This window comes from Punica granatum, chromosome 1 (assembly GCF_007655135.1).
Source record: "Punica granatum isolate Tunisia-2019 chromosome 1, ASM765513v2, whole genome shotgun sequence".
NCBI lineage: Eukaryota > Viridiplantae > Streptophyta > Magnoliopsida > Myrtales > Lythraceae > Punica > Punica granatum.
Genome location: NC_045127.1, coordinates 51,775,421 through 51,792,807, shown reverse-complemented (window position 1 = coordinate 51,792,807; position 17,387 = coordinate 51,775,421). Strand labels below are relative to the sequence as shown.

General features: G+C 41.8%; 3 protein-coding genes and 1 long non-coding RNA gene across 7 annotated transcripts; 2 read left to right on the top strand and 2 right to left on the bottom strand.

Moving 5' to 3' along the window:
• Positions 1-2,106: 2,106 nt before the first annotated feature.
• LOC116212047 lies at positions 2,107-4,867 on the bottom strand. Its single transcript, XM_031546664.1, has 3 exons — positions 4,356-4,867; positions 2,521-3,907; positions 2,107-2,426 (listed from the first exon to the last, which is right to left on the bottom strand). Exons 1-3 carry the CDS (start codon positions 4,606-4,608, stop codon positions 2,267-2,269), a joined length of 1,800 nt encoding a protein of 599 aa, XP_031402524.1. The 5' UTR covers positions 4,609-4,867; the 3' UTR covers positions 2,107-2,266.
• Positions 4,611-9,001, top strand: LOC116212419. 4 transcript variants are annotated; one of them, XM_031547059.1, is made up of 4 exons: positions 6,135-6,951; positions 7,027-7,254; positions 7,778-8,124; positions 8,219-9,001. In XM_031547059.1, exons 3-4 carry the CDS (start codon positions 8,011-8,013, stop codon positions 8,807-8,809), a joined length of 705 nt encoding a protein of 234 aa, XP_031402919.1. In that variant the 5' UTR covers positions 6,135-6,951; positions 7,027-7,254; positions 7,778-8,010; the 3' UTR covers positions 8,810-9,001. The 4 variants fall into 4 exon arrangements, with proteins under 4 accessions (XP_031402997.1, XP_031403117.1, XP_031402919.1 ...); XM_031547218.1 differs by having other exon boundaries at positions 7,766-8,124; XM_031547137.1 differs by lacking the exon at positions 6,135-6,951 and adding an exon at positions 4,611-4,747 and having other exon boundaries at positions 7,027-8,124.
• Positions 4,966-16,811, top strand: LOC116212690. Its single transcript, XR_004157900.1, has 3 exons — positions 4,966-5,776; positions 16,136-16,251; positions 16,336-16,811. It is a non-coding gene; the product is annotated as an uncharacterized LOC116212690 (long non-coding RNA).
• On the bottom strand, positions 10,992-15,277 carry LOC116211819. The gene is made up of 3 exons (XM_031546375.1): positions 14,715-15,277; positions 12,858-14,265; positions 10,992-12,763 (listed from the first exon to the last, which is right to left on the bottom strand). Exons 1-3 carry the CDS (start codon positions 14,965-14,967, stop codon positions 12,544-12,546), a joined length of 1,881 nt encoding a protein of 626 aa, XP_031402235.1. The 5' UTR covers positions 14,968-15,277; the 3' UTR covers positions 10,992-12,543.
• Positions 16,812-17,387: the final 576 nt, after the last annotated feature.

The window sequence follows — 17,387 nt, the reverse complement described above, 5'->3', positions numbered from 1 at the left end:
TAAGATTAAATCAAACCGTTTTTATTTTAAAAAAATTAATACAAAAATAAAAAATTTCAAAAATCTAAAAAGATAAATATATTTTAGAAGATATCATAAATAAAGATATTTAAATTTACTAATTTATTAATGATTTAACAATTAAAAAAAATCAAAAGTCCGAGAAAATTCTATTCAGAAACGAGTGTTCTGAGGTCATCTAACTGGACATACTTAATCATTACTTTCATATAAAGATAATATTGTACCTTAGCTAGGAGAGAATATATCCTCGAACTCATGAACGAGGAGCAAGTAGTTCCTTTCACCCACGTCACTATGGAAGTCGAAAGAATGGAATACCATTAATCTCATATTTATACTTACATTCATACTGAATTAAATGTGATTATTATGAGAAAATAAAAGATCACATAAAAGGAAAGTAATGGAGTATTGTGAATTCAATCAGACTGCAAAGATAATCGAGAATGTTTTGGAATAGAACTCCAAGCAATTGAACCCGATAAGAACAGTAAGGTTGCGTTTGGTTTCATAGTAGGATTTTAAAATCAGATTTTGATTTTGATTTTGAGTGATATAAATGGGGCCACCTTTGACTTTGTATGTGTTATGTTATTTTGTTGTGGAAAAAAGTGGTATAAATGGGGCCCACTCTTTGACTTTGTATGAGTTATTTTGTTTTGTAGTGAGTAGAGTTAAGTTAGAATTGTGATTTTAAAATACCATCTTGAAACCAAACAGGCCCAATGTTGTGAGTCTTTTAGCTATCTATGAAAGTAATAATATGGAATTTTTTATGACGCCTTATTGTTTCTACACAATTACAATCTCCTAATGGTTTGATTGTTCTTGGAATGTAGATCCTACACCAACAACGCAAAGAACTCGAATAAAAGTTTTTCAATATAAAAGTCCATATTTTAAATAAATTTTATGATGCACCCTCTGTATTTGATATTGTGAACACATACACATGATTTACATTATTCGAACAAATATTGATTTGCTTCTTGATATAGCTGTCGTGTAAGTTTCATTTGAGAATAATAATTCATGAGGTTAGTGATTTATTACTTGTTTACTTTCCTTCCTCTTTTCTATTTTGGCCCATAGAGATCCCAAAAAATATATTCTTTATTGACTATTTATCATTTATAATATCGGTTAACAATCATTGTCTTAATTCCAGTAGCTCTGGCCCGAAAATATCCGCGGGCTATTAATTTAGTTTTATTTTAATGTGACAGCTTGATCAGTTTTTCCCTTTTCAGATAATGGAACAACTACTTCGAGAAATTTCTTTAGATCTCATCGGATTCGACCTTTACGTTCAGAATTATTGATTGATTATATATGTCAACGAGCCCGCTCCAAGTGTGAGTTACACTAATATTTTGAATAATAAAATCATATATAAAAAATCATAAATGATATAAAATGCTGAGATATATATTCAGAATAAATCCATATAGAAAAAAAAATCCTCCTAACTGATTTTTCGTCAACTTCATTTTACTTTTCTCTTAAATAATTATTTTTATTATTATTTAATAATAAATTCTCTCATATACCTATTTTTAACATTATTATAACCAATTCTTTAACAATAAAATTTTCCACGTATTTTTATCTCCATTACGTGAAATCAAATTATATTAAACCCTACACCGTTACGAACACATATAAACCCCTTTGTATGGGCAACTGGACTTCATAGTCAACGAGCAGGTGGGGTTAATAGTACGGAATACTTTAATGCGAATGGTCCACCTAATTAAAATTAAAATAACAAAAAAAAAAACTTAATTTTCAATTAGTTATTTTCAGACCAGGTCCAGCTAAAAAATAAAAATAAAATAAATTAGTTACTTTCAGTTCAGGAACATTAGCGTATTTGGTCCAATGGGGTCCATTCAGTAGACTTGGCAAGAAACGACTTTTTTTTCTCTTTTTGGGAGCAAAGGAAATAATGACTGCCAAGAGACGACTTGACTAAAAGACGACTTGACTCTGAAATGCCTCCATGGATGCTTTTTCTCTGAGGTAGTGTTTGGCTCGAATATTATGACCGTTGAGAATGATAGGAAAAATTAGGATTAATTATCAAAATTAAAAATTAAAAAATTTTCATATACCTTATCAATTTTAACATGATTCTTTTCTTAATCAATAAATACATAAATATTAATTTGATATCAATATTAACGTGATGTTAACTTTTTCAATTGGTTAACTTTTTCAATTGGTGGAGCCTTAATGGCGGTCACCGCCCACCTCCAACAGTAATTTTAATTGGTTGCCATCCTGATGGATGATGTGCTATCCATTTCTTTGCGGTGATTAACAGGTTTAGAATCCGGAGTATATCACCCAGAAGATGATCCTTCAAGCACATTTGCTTCATAACCAGACCTGCTTCATACCTAGACAATTAGAAAGAAGGCAAGTTAAGGAACATATTAGATCAGCAAAAAATCTCAAGCAGCTTTTCTGCAGACTAATCCCGACGAAGCTGACCTGGACGGAGAAGACAGCATTGCAGATTGTCCTTCGGAGGATCCTAAGAACCTTTGTATCTCCGCCCATGTTTCCTTGGAATAATTATTTGGCTCGCCTCCAAGAGGGTTTACATACGTCCACAACTTCTTATTTTTACGGACGTACAACTGCACGGAACTACCCACGTCATGCTTCACTATCATTTCCTGCTGGATGGCACTATATAGGGCCTTTCTTACGTCAGTCTTCTGATGTTTAGAATCTCCACACCGAAGACAACCAACTATATTTTCTTTAGTTGGCATAACTTTCTCCTTCTTTAGGGTCTTCAAGGCACGCTTAACTCCACGAAGACCATGGACATACTCAGAAGGTTTCTGGTGTCCTGGTGTACCCGAAGTGCCATTAGGAGGGACATCGGAAGTATCAACGCCAGAGGAAGTAGGATGGTTCTTTTTGCTTGATCCATCATGTTTCCTCTGCGGTATGTTGTGGTTCTTACTTCCATCTTTTACACCTTTACCTCTGTTCTTGCCCTTCGTGGATTCACTAGCAGATGTCTGCTTTGGGTTTGAACTTTGCTGCTCGAAGTTGGGAGGGCTTTGAACTCTGCTAGCATGAGCACCGACGTTCAACATGCTAATGTCAGGGGGTCCTCGAGAAAAGTTGGCTCCATCGGGCCTAGGTGGCACTAGAGGAGAGGCACCGAAGTGACTGTTCGGTGGACACATGTTCCCCTGATTAATCGGAGGTTGCGCAGCAAAGTTATTGGGCCATACTGGCTGTGCATGATGAGTCTGATAGTTGCCTTGAATGTTACCGTTGTTCCAAAAAGGATCAAAATTAGCAGCATTAGGTGGTCCACAAGAGGGAACACCGCCAATATATGGACCTTCTTGATATGAGTTCAAACTGTTTTGATCTCCAGGAATCCCAACTGGTGGAGGTGGGCCCATGGGTTTAACGGCAGGAGGACTAGGCATGCTAGGGTCAATGCCCCTCCCAGGATTGAAGTTCTGATTTCCCGAATGAAAATTGGGGCTTTCAGCGACGAAATCCCCCGAGCGATGTGTTTGGGATACACTAGAAACAGGAACCTGTAATGTCTCAGAGCTAGAAATATGACTGGTGCCACCAAGGTGCTGCAATTCAGAACTCGACAGGGGGGATCCCCCAGCCGAGAGACTGGTCCAGAGCCATACGCTCTTTGCGGCTGCGATTAACGGTGCAGATGCTTTCTGTGGCTGTGCTAGAAGGATGTTATATCGTCTCATGCGCAACTGATGAAGTGCATTGGAGAAGTCACGGTCTCCGGAAATCAACAAATAGTTAGCAGGTGCCGGATTGTCCACGGCCCACAATAACATGTCCACCAGAATCTTCTTGTCGCTTGCATCTTTAACACCTGCAAATACACCATGCGTGTCATCAAACTGGTCGTACAGCACCAATTTCAGACATCAGCCTACAAGTTGGGGCAGATCTGATAATGGAGAAGCACAGCAGCATCTTGCAGAAATAACAATCCTCGGAAAAATCAGCTCATGCAGATCCGCCGAGCACATTCAATTTTCATTAGATGGAGGGCAAAGTCAAAAACTTTACACCGGAGAAATCAACATCATGCCGTACCACGTCATCCACAAGGGAAGACACATGTACGACAACCCCGTAGAAATCGATAACCCCATCAAACCATCAGTTTCAATGCCAAACAAAGAGAAAATGCGCAACCATAACCCCAACCCCCCCACCCACCCCCCCCCCCCCCCCCCCCCCCCCACACACACACACACACACACACGGGAAACCATCTAACCGAACCGATCGTCAATCGGACCAAAAGCCATTACCTGCAGGGACGTGATTAAGGGCGATTCCGGTACTAGAGAGAGCTTGCTGGACAGAGGAACGAATACCGGTGGTGTCTCCATAGGCAGAGATGGATACCGGGCCTTTGTAATTGAGCTTGACGAGGGCGGAGCTTATGTTCTGGGCAATCGCGTGAGCATCGCACCCTCTGCGGACCTGACAGTTCTCGATGTCCCACCACACCGACGTCTTCGCCTTCGAGTACTCCGCCTCGGCCAGGCCGCCGCCGTCCATTATTGACTGGATTCTGATGCGCAGGGAGAGAGAGAAAGAGCGCCAAGTAGCTGCTTAGACGAGGAGGAGGACTGAGATGGGAGTACGGAGTTGACTGAATGGGAATTGGGAGAAGGGTTTGATGGGGGAGAAGATGAAGGTGAAGTTCATGACAGTTGTATCCTTTTCCTCATCGTCATTTTCTTTTCAAATTTTCATTTCTTCAAGCATGTACGATGAAGTTTCCTATGATTCCTCAAGATCGAAGTAAAGTGGATCCCCAAAGCCCATCAAATACTCAAAAAGAGTAAATTAGCAATTTGGTCCCTTAATTTTCATGATTGCATCAATTTAGTTCTTGCATTATTTTTTGCATCAATTCGGTCCCTGAATTTATCAATTTGCATCAATTAGATCCTCGTTACTTCATTTTGACGCCTCACATTGCGAAACTGCATCATTTAGGTCCCTCATTTGGATCCAAAATGATACAAATTTTGCAAAGTGATGAACCTAAATGATGTATCGAAGACCAAATTCATGCAATCGTGAAAAGTTAGAGACCAAATTGCCTATTTACTCAAAAAGAAAAAAAATTGAGTGTACTAAAAAGAAAAGTGAAGCTACTGTTGGATTGGTCCCCATCTCTCTCTTCCATGTCTCTTAGCCCAACAACCCTAAAACAACAGACCTATTGCCAGCGCGTCCAGTTCTATTAGGCGGGTCGAGCATCGCCAACATCTGGATCAAAAAGCTAGGGTCCTCTTTTTTCTCCCGGTTATCTTCGTTCATGGTGGCCCTTCTCTTTCTTCTCCATCTCTTCTCTTTTATCCCCTTTCCTTTTCTCAGATAGATGCGGGTGGCCTTTTAAGGTCATCACTCGGAGTTGCTGCTCTAGGTCACGTTAGGTGGATCCTTAGTGCTGGTTGACCTCCGATCCAGTCGCTGGTCTAGGCACTCCTTCACGTGGTCGATCTTCGCTCAATACAGTGAAGCTTCTGTCACAGCTGTGAGTCTCGCCGGTCACTGATTTCGCCAGTCGTGGGTCTCGCCAGCATCCCCCGAACCCTACCTTGCTTTCTAATATTCGCGAATCGGCTAGGCTTAGTCACCTCGATCCAGGCGCGGTTGAGCATTGCCTCAGTCACTGTCCAAATGGCAATAGTGGCTGATCTCAGCCTCGGTCCAGGTACGACAACCCCGTAGAAATCGATAACCCATCAAACCATCAATTTCAAAGCCAAACAAAGGGAAATGCTGAGACAATCCATTCTTTCTCTCCCCCCCCCAAAAAAAAAAAAAGAACCCAGATGGGAAACCATCTAACCGAACCGATCGTCAATCGGACCAAAAGCCATTACCTGCAGGGACGTGATTAAGGGCGATTCCAGTACTAGAGAGAGCTTGCTGGACAGGGGAAGGAATACTGTTGGTGTCTCCATAGGCAGAAATGGATACCGGGCCTTTGTAATTAAGCTTGACGAGGGCGGAGCTTATGTTCTGGGCAATCGCGTGAGCATCGCACCCTCTGCGGACCTGACAGTTCTCGATATCCCACCACACCGACGTCTTCGCCTTCGAGTACTCTGCCTCGGCCAGGCCGCCGCCGTCCATTATTGACTGGATTCTGATGCTAAATCGGAAGATCAAGGAAGAAGGGTATGTATTATGTGTATATATGGGTATGAGAGAGAGAGTGAGTGAGCGCCAAGTAGCTGCTGCTTAAACGAGGATGAGGACAGAGATGGGAGTATGGAGTTGACTAAATGGGAATTGGGAGTAAGGCTTCATGGTGGAGAAGATTAGAGTAAAATCAGTTGTATCCTTCAAATTTATTGCCTCTCCTCATCAGTCATTTTCTTTTCAAGCATGGACGATGAAAAAGAAAAGTGAAACCCTAAAACGTGCCGGTTGACCTCCGATCCAGTCGAGGGTCTAGGCACTCTTTCACATGGTCGATCTTTGCTCGGTATAGTGAAGTTTTAATATTATTATAATTAATTTTTTAATAATAATTTTTTTCAATTATTTTTATTTTTATTTTTATCTTGTAAAATCAAATTATAATAAACTTTAAGGCTATGTTTGGCAAATGAGTTTTGTTCAACTCTGCTTTGTTTAACTCGCAAAAAAACAAAATTTACCGCGGCATTTGAAGGAGCAGTGGGTCCCTTTGCTGCTTAGTTTGACTAGTCGTTTGATTTTTTTTTGTCCCCGTCAGTGTTAAGGCAGAGAGCCGTTGAAAGAGTAAAGACACAGCCGCTCCTTTCCATCTCCTCCTCCTTCCTGCATGTTCCCCTTCTTCCTTCTTTGCTTTGTCTGCATAACCTAGGCCGAAATCGGCGGCATTTCTTTGTAATCGAGGTTGGAAACTACCCATTTACTGATTTGAAGTTATCAATTTCACCGATTACTGACTTATGAATGCGTTATTTGCAGAGGGCTGTTCGTCCGTGAAGGTTGCCCTGTGCAAATTTGGTGTGAAGAACAGTGAAAAGCACGAGCTTTTCAGGAGTGATTCGCGAAGGATGTCCTGTCTGTCACCGGCTGCCAGAGATTCCCGACTTTGGTCGCTGTCGAGGGCCCCATCCAGTTCGTTGTTCTCCACCAGGGTTGGGGTTTAAGAACCGCAGAAAATTGTTGTTTTGGAAAGGCATAGGCAGTGAGGTAACATCTTCTGATCGCTATCTCGATTAATGCTTTTGGATTGCAAAACTTGGTGGAATTTCGAAGCTATCTGCTTAGCGAGACCTCCCTGATCATCCGGTGCCATTGCCCTGTTAGTGTAAGGTGGCGTAACTGTGTCAATTTCATTAATCTGTTTTTCATCGGAATGAATGAGCCTTGTTTGTTGTCCTTTCCGAAACAGGCCGAAGTTATGAGCTTGTTCTTCCTGATTTGTTAACAAAATGTTCCCATATTGCTGTGAATTTGTGGTTCGACCAATCTGTGCTTTTCTTCTTGTCTGCTCAGTTAATTTGACCCTTCTAATGTGGTTGCAAAACTATGCGTTGATGCCATGGTCGTGGTTCAGAATTTTTGGCTTATGGCCGTTGCCATCTTACTGTGCATTCTGTGGGATAGGCAGATGCATGTTCTTTGCATTTCAAGAAGCAAAAGACTGACTGATTTCGGTGTTTCATACTGTTGTCTATTGCTGCTGATAATGCATTGTTAGGTGCATTGTTAGATCATTGTTATTCTGGACCAACTACATGCATCGTGGCTCCTGAAGGCGAAAATATCATCGACTGGAGTGATGAAATGGAGTTTGCTTTCATAAACATAATGCTTGAGAAGCTGAGAAGAGCACACACTACAACATGGAAGCAAACTACTTTGAAGGAGATCATAGCTGAGATGGCAAACCTATTTCCTGATCAACAACTGTGTTTGTAAAAGGTAAAGGTCAAGCATCAGAGAATGAAGACAAATTTCACCCGATTCTCTGAAATAGTTAGGCATACAGGCGTTGGGTGGGATGCAAACACAAACACCATCATAGCCGACCAAGATGTTTGGGATATGTTTGCAAAGGTACATTCTTATAAATTGTTTGTTCGGCTTCTATGGTTGTTTTGAATTAATTGTCAATGATCTTCTTTGAGTCATGACGTACTTCATTGTACAGAAGAATAGGGCATACAAGGCATTTCGGAGCAAGGGCTGCAACCACTACGATTTGCAAAAGCAACTCTTTTGTTCTTCAGTGGCTACCGGTGCTCTTCACATCTTCTCGACCGATCCACCTCCAACTTTAGAAGAAGAACGTCGATTGAATGAGGAATTCTTATCTAGGGGGAAGGGGAAGGGAAAACAACATGTCGACCTCGAAGAAGGCTCCGACGAAAGTGACGACCTCGTTTATGTTGCAGAGCCCATGATAACTGAGTCTCGACGTCGAGTGACGAAAAGATGTCTAAGCAAGAGTTCACATGTGCAGGAATGCATGGACCTGTTCAGGGAGAGTTACACGAAGCAGCAGCCACAGAAAACCCCACCGTCGGTAAAGAGAAGCAAGTCGGTAACGAGTCCTGAAAAACCTGAGAAGAATAGCATTGAGGAAGCTCTCAAGGAGTTGGCTAAATTGAAATGGAGAATCCCTCACTCCCTATATGTGAAAGCCGTCAAAGCCCTCCTTGATCTGGAAGCGCGGAGGTTTTTCATGTGGTTCAAGGAGGACGACCGACAGGAATGGATACTGCAGCTTCCTCATACTTGAAGAATCTGTGAACCCATCTTTATTTTTGTTTTTTTAAATTACTATGGTTTTTTTTTATGACTGAACTCTTGTTTGTTTTGTGTGTTTTCTTTTGTTGATGATTTTTTGTTTGCATGTTAAATGGTTATGATAAATGTGTTTCGTTGTTAATGAAGTGTTCGTGATCTTATGTCCACACCGACAGGCGATCATTTGTCAAACAATATGTCTCGTAATGCGTCGTCTTCGGGCTATGACAATAACTCTATTAACGACGAGCCTAACAATAGGCGGGCGTTCTTCTACATGATGATGCAATATGATCAGCTCGATGATCCCGTTCCACGTAACAGGCCTTGTAGAAATTCAGCACTTCAAGGAAGACAGTACATTGTTGAACTACTAGGAAATGACGTTCGGTGCTTCGAAAGTTTCAGAATGGAACCCTACGTGTTTAGAAATCTATGCGACACACTTCGATTGCGGTGTGGCATCACAGATACTAGTAGAGGTATCACAGTCGAAGAGTAAGTCGATATGTTCTTGTTAGTTATTTCACATAGTATGCGATTTTTAATGGTGGCGGAAAGGTTTCAGCATTCGAAGGAGGCGGTGTCACAATTTATCAAAAAAATTGCACGCAGAATACAACAATTATCACAAGATTTTATAACACCGCGGAATGTTGTTGTCCAGCCGGAAATTGAAAATGACGAAAGGTGGCGTTTCTTTAGGGTATATTTTCTACTAATTTCATACTGTATAAAATTGTTTTCGGTATACTATGTTCGGTATATATAATTATGCGTTTGTCATGCAGCATTGTATTGGAGTTATCGATGGAACCCATGTCGCTGCATGCGTGCCACAGGCGAACATAGTTCTTTATCGCGATCGGAATGTCGAGATATCTCAAAATGTATTGGCTGCTTGTTCACACGACATGATGTTTACATACGTGATGACGGGTTGGGAGGGTTCCGCACACGATTCAAGAATATTTTCCGAAGCTGCATCAGTGAAAGGTTTTCCAGCACCGCGTGGTCGTGAGTATTTGCTTATACATGCGACGGTTTTCTATGAAACTGCAACTCTAATTTAATTAACTTTAATTTTCCTTATGTTCTTTGCAGAACAATAGTATGTTGTTGATGCAAAATTTCCAAATATACCAGGATATTTGGCTCCATACAAGGGGGAACGGTACCACCGGAGTGATTGTCCTCGGCAAAATCCGGCAATAACGGAAAAAGAGCTATTCAATCAGCATCATGCGTCGGTGCGTAATGTAATCGAACGTTGTTTCGGTATTTTGAAAAAGAAATTCGCCATACTGACTTTAATGACGAATTTCATATCTTATACACAAGGACAACTTATCCTTGCCTGTTTTGTTTTACATAATTTTATATGCCGTAATAATTATCATGACAGGTTATTTCTGGAGTACGACGATACGTGGATGGATTACGATAAATTTCTCAATCCTCCACTACAAGAAGGAAATAGATTGGATATAGATTTGAGTAGCATCGAAATGAACGCTGTACGCGATCATATCGCTAATCGGTTATGGCATACAGAGAGATGAGTGTGATGACATGTACTTACGTGTTGTATTAAGAGTTGTTTTATTTATTATTATGATGTGACAAATGAATTTGCACGCATTATATTAAATGACAAAAATGAATGCATACAAGCCCCCTCTCATGGGCAGCTGGACTTCATAGTCAACGAATAGGTGGGTTTCAGACTACGGAGTACTTTAATGCGAATGGCCCACCTAATTAAAATAAAAAATTTAGGTTGCGTTTGGTTTCATAGTAGAATTTTAAAATCAGATTTTGATTTTGATTTTGAGTGGAATAAATGGGATCCCCTTTGACTTTGTATGAGTTATATTGTTTTGTTGTGAAAAAAAGTGATATAAATAGGACTCACTCTTTGACTTTGTATGAGTTATTTTATTTTATAGTAGGTAGAGTTAAATTAGAATTATGATTCTAAAATAGAATTTTGAAACCAAACAAGTCCTTAATTATCAAATAGTTATTTTCAGACCACGTTCAGCTAAGAAATAAAAATAAAATAAATTAGTTATCTTCAGTTCATGAGGATTAGTGCCTTGAGTTCGATGGTTCTTTGATGACTTCAACCTTTGATAAGCCTGGTACCATGGACCGAGTTAGAACATGACTAATTTACCAAAGTCACGCTAAAATTATTGCTAAAATTACTGATTGAACATCCAAAGCCATAATAACTCAGCCCAAAAAATTTACAAATATCATAATAGAACAGCCTTCACAGGAACAGCGTGTAAGGAGCCCAGAGAAGCCTCCTCACAGCATTCAAATAATAAGCAACCAAAACTGCAGAACTTTCGCTTGGTACCAAATGCCTGATGCTCCCTCTCATCGGTCACTTTTCCAGTGCAGTTTGTTTGTAGAACTACATAATGGAAATAGACCAACAGTGATTTGGATCTGCAGCTATCTTTGATCTCGATAATCACCGGAGAACCATGAGATGATAACAGTATCCGTGTTCTCTCTCTTCATTTCTGCATTGGATGGCCCATTTGAGACGGTCTTGACCACCTTGCTACAATCGGTGAGCCTCGCAAGCTAAGAGAGCAGATCTGATGCTGGGTAAATTGGACAGCTTCGGAAGATTCATTCTCAACTCTGACAATCAATCAACCAATGCTTTCACTCCAGCAAGCGACTCCCAAGAGAATCCAGCATGTGCTATCATCCATGGCCTTTTGGAGATAACATGACAATGGTGAAATATAGTTCCCCCGATGCTGGGTGAATTGGACAGCTTCGGAAGATTCATTCTCAACTCTGACAATGAATCAAACAATGCTTTCACTCCAGCAAGCGATTCTCAAGGGAATCCAGCATGTGCTATCATCCATGGCCTTTGGAGATAACATGACAAGGGTGAAATATAGTTCCCCTGATGCTGGTTGAATTGGACAACTTCGGAAGATTCATTCTCAACTCTGACAATGAACCAACCAATGCTTTCACTCCAGCAAGCGACTCCCAAGGGAATCCAGCATGTGCTATCATCCATGGCCTTTGGAGATAACATGACAAGGGTGAAATATAGTTCCCCTGATGCTGGTTGAATTGGACAACTTCGGAAGATTCATTCTCAACTCTGACAATGAACCAACCAATGCTTTCACTCCAGCAAGCGACTCCCAAGAGAATCCAGCATGTGCTATCATCCATGGCCTTTGGAGATAACATGACAACGGTGAAATATAGTTCCCCTGATGCTGGGTGAATTGGACAGCTACGGAAGATTCATTCTCAACTCTGACAATCAACCAACAAATGCTTTCACTCCAGCAAGCGACTCCCAAGAGAATCCAGCATGTGCTATCATCCATGGCCTTTGGAGATAAACATGACAAAGCCACTAGCTGAGGGTATAAGCAGTCGAGGCTGCTAGAGTGCACAAACTACTCCATCAGTTATCTCCCATAAAATCACCCGCCGGCGATAAAAAAACAACCTGTCAAGTTACCTGCAAACCTATTCTATTATATTGATTTGACTTCTGACTCTCCCTGCATGCAATACCTCATTGCAAGGAGAACCTTCTGAGACGATGGCAGAGGTCGCACTTGGTTAGTAGAAAATACGGCATAAATTTAAAGGGGCAACTCCTGAGGAAATTTTGTCGAATTGGCAAGGGGCTTATCACCAATTAACCCCTTCATACTGCCAATGTCCTCAGAGCTTGCCCAATTCGCATGGAGAGCCATCATCATCATTTTTCACTGCTGAACTGGTGTGATTTGTATCCGGAAGAGTAATTTTAATTGGTTGCCATCCTGATGGATCAGGTGCTATCCATTTCTTCACGGTTATTAACAGGTTTAGAATCCGGAGTATGTCACCCAGAAGATGATCTTTCAAGCACATTTGCTTCATAACCAGACCTGCTTCATACCTAGCCAATTAGAAAGAAGGCAAGTTAAGGAAAATATTACTTCAGCAAAAAATCTCAAACGGTTTTTCTGTAGACTAATCCCGACGAAGCTGACCTGGACCGAGAAGACAGTATTGCAGATTGTCCTTCAGAGGATCCTAAGAACCTTTGTATCTCCGCCCATGTTTTGTTGGAATAATTTTTTGGCTCACCTCCAAGAGGGCTCAGATACTTCCACAACTTCTCATTTTTACTGACGTACAACTGCACAGAACTACCCAAGTCATGCTTCACTATCATTTGCTGCTGGATGGCACTATGTAGGACCTTTTTTACGTCAGTATTCCGATGTTTAGAATCTCCACACCGAACACAACCAACTATATTCTCTTTAGTTGGCATAACTTTCTCATTCTTTAGGGTGTTCAAGGCAAGTAAGATAACTCCAATAAGACCTTGGACATGCTCAGAAGGTTTCGGGTGTCCTGGGGTACCCGAAATGCCATTAGGAGGAACATCGGAAGTACCAATCCCAGAGGAAGTAGGAGGTGGATCTGTACTAATATGGTTCTTTTTGCTTGATCCATCATGTTTCCTCTGCGGTATGTTGTGGTTCTTACTTCCATCTTTTACACCTTTACCTCTGTTCTTGCCCTTCGTGGATTCACTAGCAGATGTCTGCTTTGGGTTTGAACTTTGCTGCTCGAAGTTGGGAGGGCTTTGAACTCTGCTAGCATGAGCACCGACGTTCAACATGCTAATGTCAGGGGGTCCTCGAGAAAAGTTGGCTCCATCGGGCCTAGGTGGCACTAGAGGAGAGGCACCGAAGTGACTGTTCGGTGGACACATGTTCCCCTGATTAATCGGAGGTTGCGCAGCAAAGTTATTGGGCCATACTGGCTGTGCATGATGAGTCTGATAGTTGCCTTGAATGTTACCGTTGTTCCAAAAAGGATCAAAATTAGCAGCATTAGGTGGTCCACAAGAGGGAACACCGCCAATATATGGACCTTCTTGATATGAGTTCAAACTGTTTTGATCTCCAGGAATCCCAACTGGTGGAGGTGGGCCCATGGGTTTAACGGCAGGAGGACTAGGCATGCTAGGGTCAATGCCCCTCCCAGGATTGAAGTTCTGATTTCCCGAATGAAAATTGGGGCTTTCAGCGACGAAATCCCCCGAGCGATGTGTTTGGGATACACTAGAAACAGGAACCTGTAATGTCTCAGAGCTAGAAATATGACTGGTGCCACCAAGGTGCTGCAATTCAGAACTCGACAGGGGGGATCCCCCAGCCGAGAGACTGGTCCAGAGCCATACGCTCTTTGCGGCTGCGATTAACGGTGCAGATGCTTTCTGTGGCTGTGCTAGAAGGATGTTATATCGTCTCATGCGCAACTGATGAAGTGCATTGGAGAAGTCACGGTCTCCGGAAATCAACAAATAGTTAGCAGGTGCCGGATTGTCCACGGCCCACAATAACATGTCCACCAGAATCTTCTTGTCGCTTGCATCTTTAACACCTGCAAATACACCATGCGTGTCATCAAACTGGTCGTACAGCACCAATTTCAGACATCAGCCTACAAGTTGGGGCAGATCTGATAATGGAGAAGCACAGCAGCATCTTGCAGAAATAACAATCCTCGGAAAAATCAGCTCATGCAGATCCGCCGAGCACATTCAATTTTCATTAGATGGAGGGCAAAGTCAAAAACTTTACACCGGAGAAATCAACATCATGCCGTACCACGTCATCCACAAGGGAAGACACATGTACGACAACCCCGTAGAAATCGATAACCCCATCAAACCATCAGTTTCAATGCCAAACAAAGAGAAAATGCGCAACCATAACCCCAACCCCCCCACCCACCCCCCCCCCCCCCCCCCCCCCCCCCCCACACACACACACACACACACGGGAAACCATCTAACCGAACCGATCGTCAATCGGACCAAAAGCCATTACCTGCAGGGACGTGATTAAGGGCGATTCCGGTACTAGAGAGAGCTTGCTGGACAGAGGAACGAATACCGGTGGTGTCTCCATAGGCAGAGATGGATACCGGGCCTTTGTAATTGAGCTTGACGAGGGCGGAGCTTATGTTCTGGGCAATCGCGTGAGCATCGCACCCTCTGCGGACCTGACAGTTCTCGATGTCCCACCACACCGACGTCTTCGCCTTCGAGTACTCCGCCTCGGCCAGGCCGCCGCCGTCCATTATTGACTGGATTCTGATGCGCAGGGAGAGAGAGAAAGAGCGCCAAGTAGCTGCTTAGACGAGGAGGAGGACTGAGATGGGAGTACGGAGTTGACTGAATGGGAATTGGGAGAAGGGTTTGATGGGGGAGAAGATGAAGGTGAAGTTCATGACAGTTGTATCCTTTTCCTCATCGTCATTTTCTTTTCAAATTTTCATTTCTTCAAGCATGTACGATGAAGTTTCCTATGATTCCTCAAGATCGAAGTAAAGTGGATCCCCAAAGCCCATCAAATACTCAAAAAGAGTAAATTAGCAATTTGGTCCCTTAATTTTCATGATTGCATCAATTTAGTTCTTGCATTATTTTTTGCATCAATTCGGTCCCTGAATTTATCAATTTGCATCAATTAGATCCTCGTTACTTCATTTTGACGCCTCACATTGCGAAACTGCATCATTTAGGTCCCTCATTTGGATCCAAAATGATACAAATTTTGCAAAGTGATGAACCTAAATGATGTATCGAAGACCAAATTCATGCAATCGTGAAAAGTTAGAGACCAAATTGCCTATTTACTCAAAAAGAAAAAAAATTGAGTGTACTAAAAAGAAAAGTGAAGCTACTGTTGGATTGGTCCCCATCTCTCTCTTCCATGTCTCTTAGCCCAACAACCCTAAAACAACAGACCTATTGCCAGCGCGTCCAGTTCTATTAGGCGGGTCGAGCATCGCCAACATCTGGATCAAAAAGCTAGGGTCCTCTTTTTTCTCCCGGTTATCTTCGTTCATGGTGGCCCTTCTCTTTCTTCTCCATCTCTTCTCTTTTATCCCCTTTCCTTTTCTCAGATAGATGCGGGTGGCCTTTTAAGGTCATCACTCGGAGTTGCTGCTCTAGGTCACGTTAGGTGGATCCTTAGTGCTGGTTGACCTCCGATCCAGTCGCTGGTCTAGGCACTCCTTCACGTGGTCGATCTTCGCTCAATACAGTGAAGCTTCTGTCACAGCTGTGAGTCTCGCCGGTCACTGATTTCGCCAGTCGTGGGTCTCGCCAGCATCCCCCGAACCCTACCTTGCTTTCTAATATTCGCGAATCGGCTAGGCTTAGTCACCTCGATCCAGGCGCGGTTGAGCATTGCCTCAGTCACTGTCCAAATGGCAATAGTGGCTGATCTCAGCCTCGGTCCAGGTGGCGGCTCAATCTCTCTACCAGCTCATTATCGACAACTAGTGGAGTTGACAGCTATCTCTGACATCTCTGCCCACAGATTTTAGACGAAGACGGTATTTGATGGTGTCTCGGAGGTACGCAACTGCCCTCCTCCTTCTCATCCTTATTTCCTGCAGTGCGTATAGGTGTTGAATGGAACAGTCTCCCGTTTCCGCCAGGGTCGCGCCTTCTCCTTCTCCGAGCAGACTTGTAGCAGAAATTGAAGGCGACTTTCTACTCCTTGGTTGTCATCAACTTCGACTATCCATTGCTCGCCTCATAACCGACCTTTCGCCCCTTGACCAACAGCACTAGCGGCACAACGGCGACATCCTCCATCTCCCCATATGTCCGACTCTCTCCCTGCTCAATGGCAGCTTTCATTCTACGGATACCCACCTTCGCCCCTGTCACTAATCTCCACCCTCCATCACAAAGGATTGCACTTGAGCTTTGCGTCCAAAATTATTGATTGGTTATATAAGTACACGAGCTCGCTCCAAGTGTGAATTACATTAATATTTTGAATAATAAAATCATATTAAAAACATAAATGATATAAAAAAGCTAAGATATATATTCAAAATGAATACACATTGGAGAAATCCCTCCTCACTGTTTTTCCCTCAACTTCACTTTACTTTTTCCTCAATTTAATAACACAATCATTACTTCTTTTATCTTTTTTTTCAATTTAATAATAAATTCTCTCACGTGCTCTTTTTTATATATTATTACAATTAATTTTTAACACTAAATTCTCTCAACTATTCATTATTTTTCCCTCAATTCAATAATACAATCATTACATTTTTATCATCTTCTTCAATTTAATAATAAATTATCTCACATACATTTTCTTAATATTATTACAACCAATTCTTTAATAATAAATTTTCTCACCTATTTTTGTCTTCATTCCTTGAAATCAAGTTATTATTTAACTTTACTCGGATAAATTGCACCGGTGGTCCAAAAAGTTTCATGAATATTTCAAGTTGGTCCAAAATTTTTTTTGGTAACTTGTTGGTACAAAAAGTTTTAAAATCATTTTGTAGTACATTCCGTCAATTGCCTCTGAAGCCGTTAACATTTTGCTGACGTGGCACGTTCTATGTGTCACTTTTGTTACGTGGAACTAATCATAGTGCGCCACGTCATTTAAGAGAAAATAAAATTTGAAAAAGTCCAATAAAAAGATATAAAATAAAATAAAAAGTATTTTAAAATT

What these genes read in the sequence shown, in the direction of transcription:
- LOC116212419 (XM_031547137.1), top strand. Translation starts at nt 8,011, where the DNA reads ATGAAGACAAATTTCACCCGATTCTCTGAAATAGTTAGGCATACAGGC. An exon ending in TTTGGGATATGTTTGCAAAG is followed by an intron (nt 8,125 to 8,218) that starts GTACATTCTTAT and finishes TTCATTGTACAG; the next exon opens with AAGAATAGGGCATACAAGGC.
- LOC116211819 (XM_031546375.1), bottom strand. Translation starts at nt 14,967, where the DNA reads ATGGACGGCGGCGGCCTGGCCGAGGCGGAGTACTCGAAGGCGAAGACG. An exon ending in CCTTAATCACGTCCCTGCAG is followed by an intron (nt 14,266 to 14,714) that starts GTAATGGCTTTT and finishes GTGTATTTGCAG; the next exon opens with GTGTTAAAGATGCAAGCGAC. An exon ending in ATACTGTCTTCTCGGTCCAG is followed by an intron (nt 12,764 to 12,857) that starts GTCAGCTTCGTC and finishes CTAATTGGCTAG; the next exon opens with GTATGAAGCAGGTCTGGTTA.
- LOC116212047 (XM_031546664.1), bottom strand. Translation starts at nt 4,608, where the DNA reads ATGGACGGCGGCGGCCTGGCCGAGGCGGAGTACTCGAAGGCGAAGACG. An exon ending in CCTTAATCACGTCCCTGCAG is followed by an intron (nt 3,908 to 4,355) that starts GTAATGGCTTTT and finishes GTGTATTTGCAG; the next exon opens with GTGTTAAAGATGCAAGCGAC. An exon ending in ATGCTGTCTTCTCCGTCCAG is followed by an intron (nt 2,427 to 2,520) that starts GTCAGCTTCGTC and finishes CTAATTGTCTAG; the next exon opens with GTATGAAGCAGGTCTGGTTA.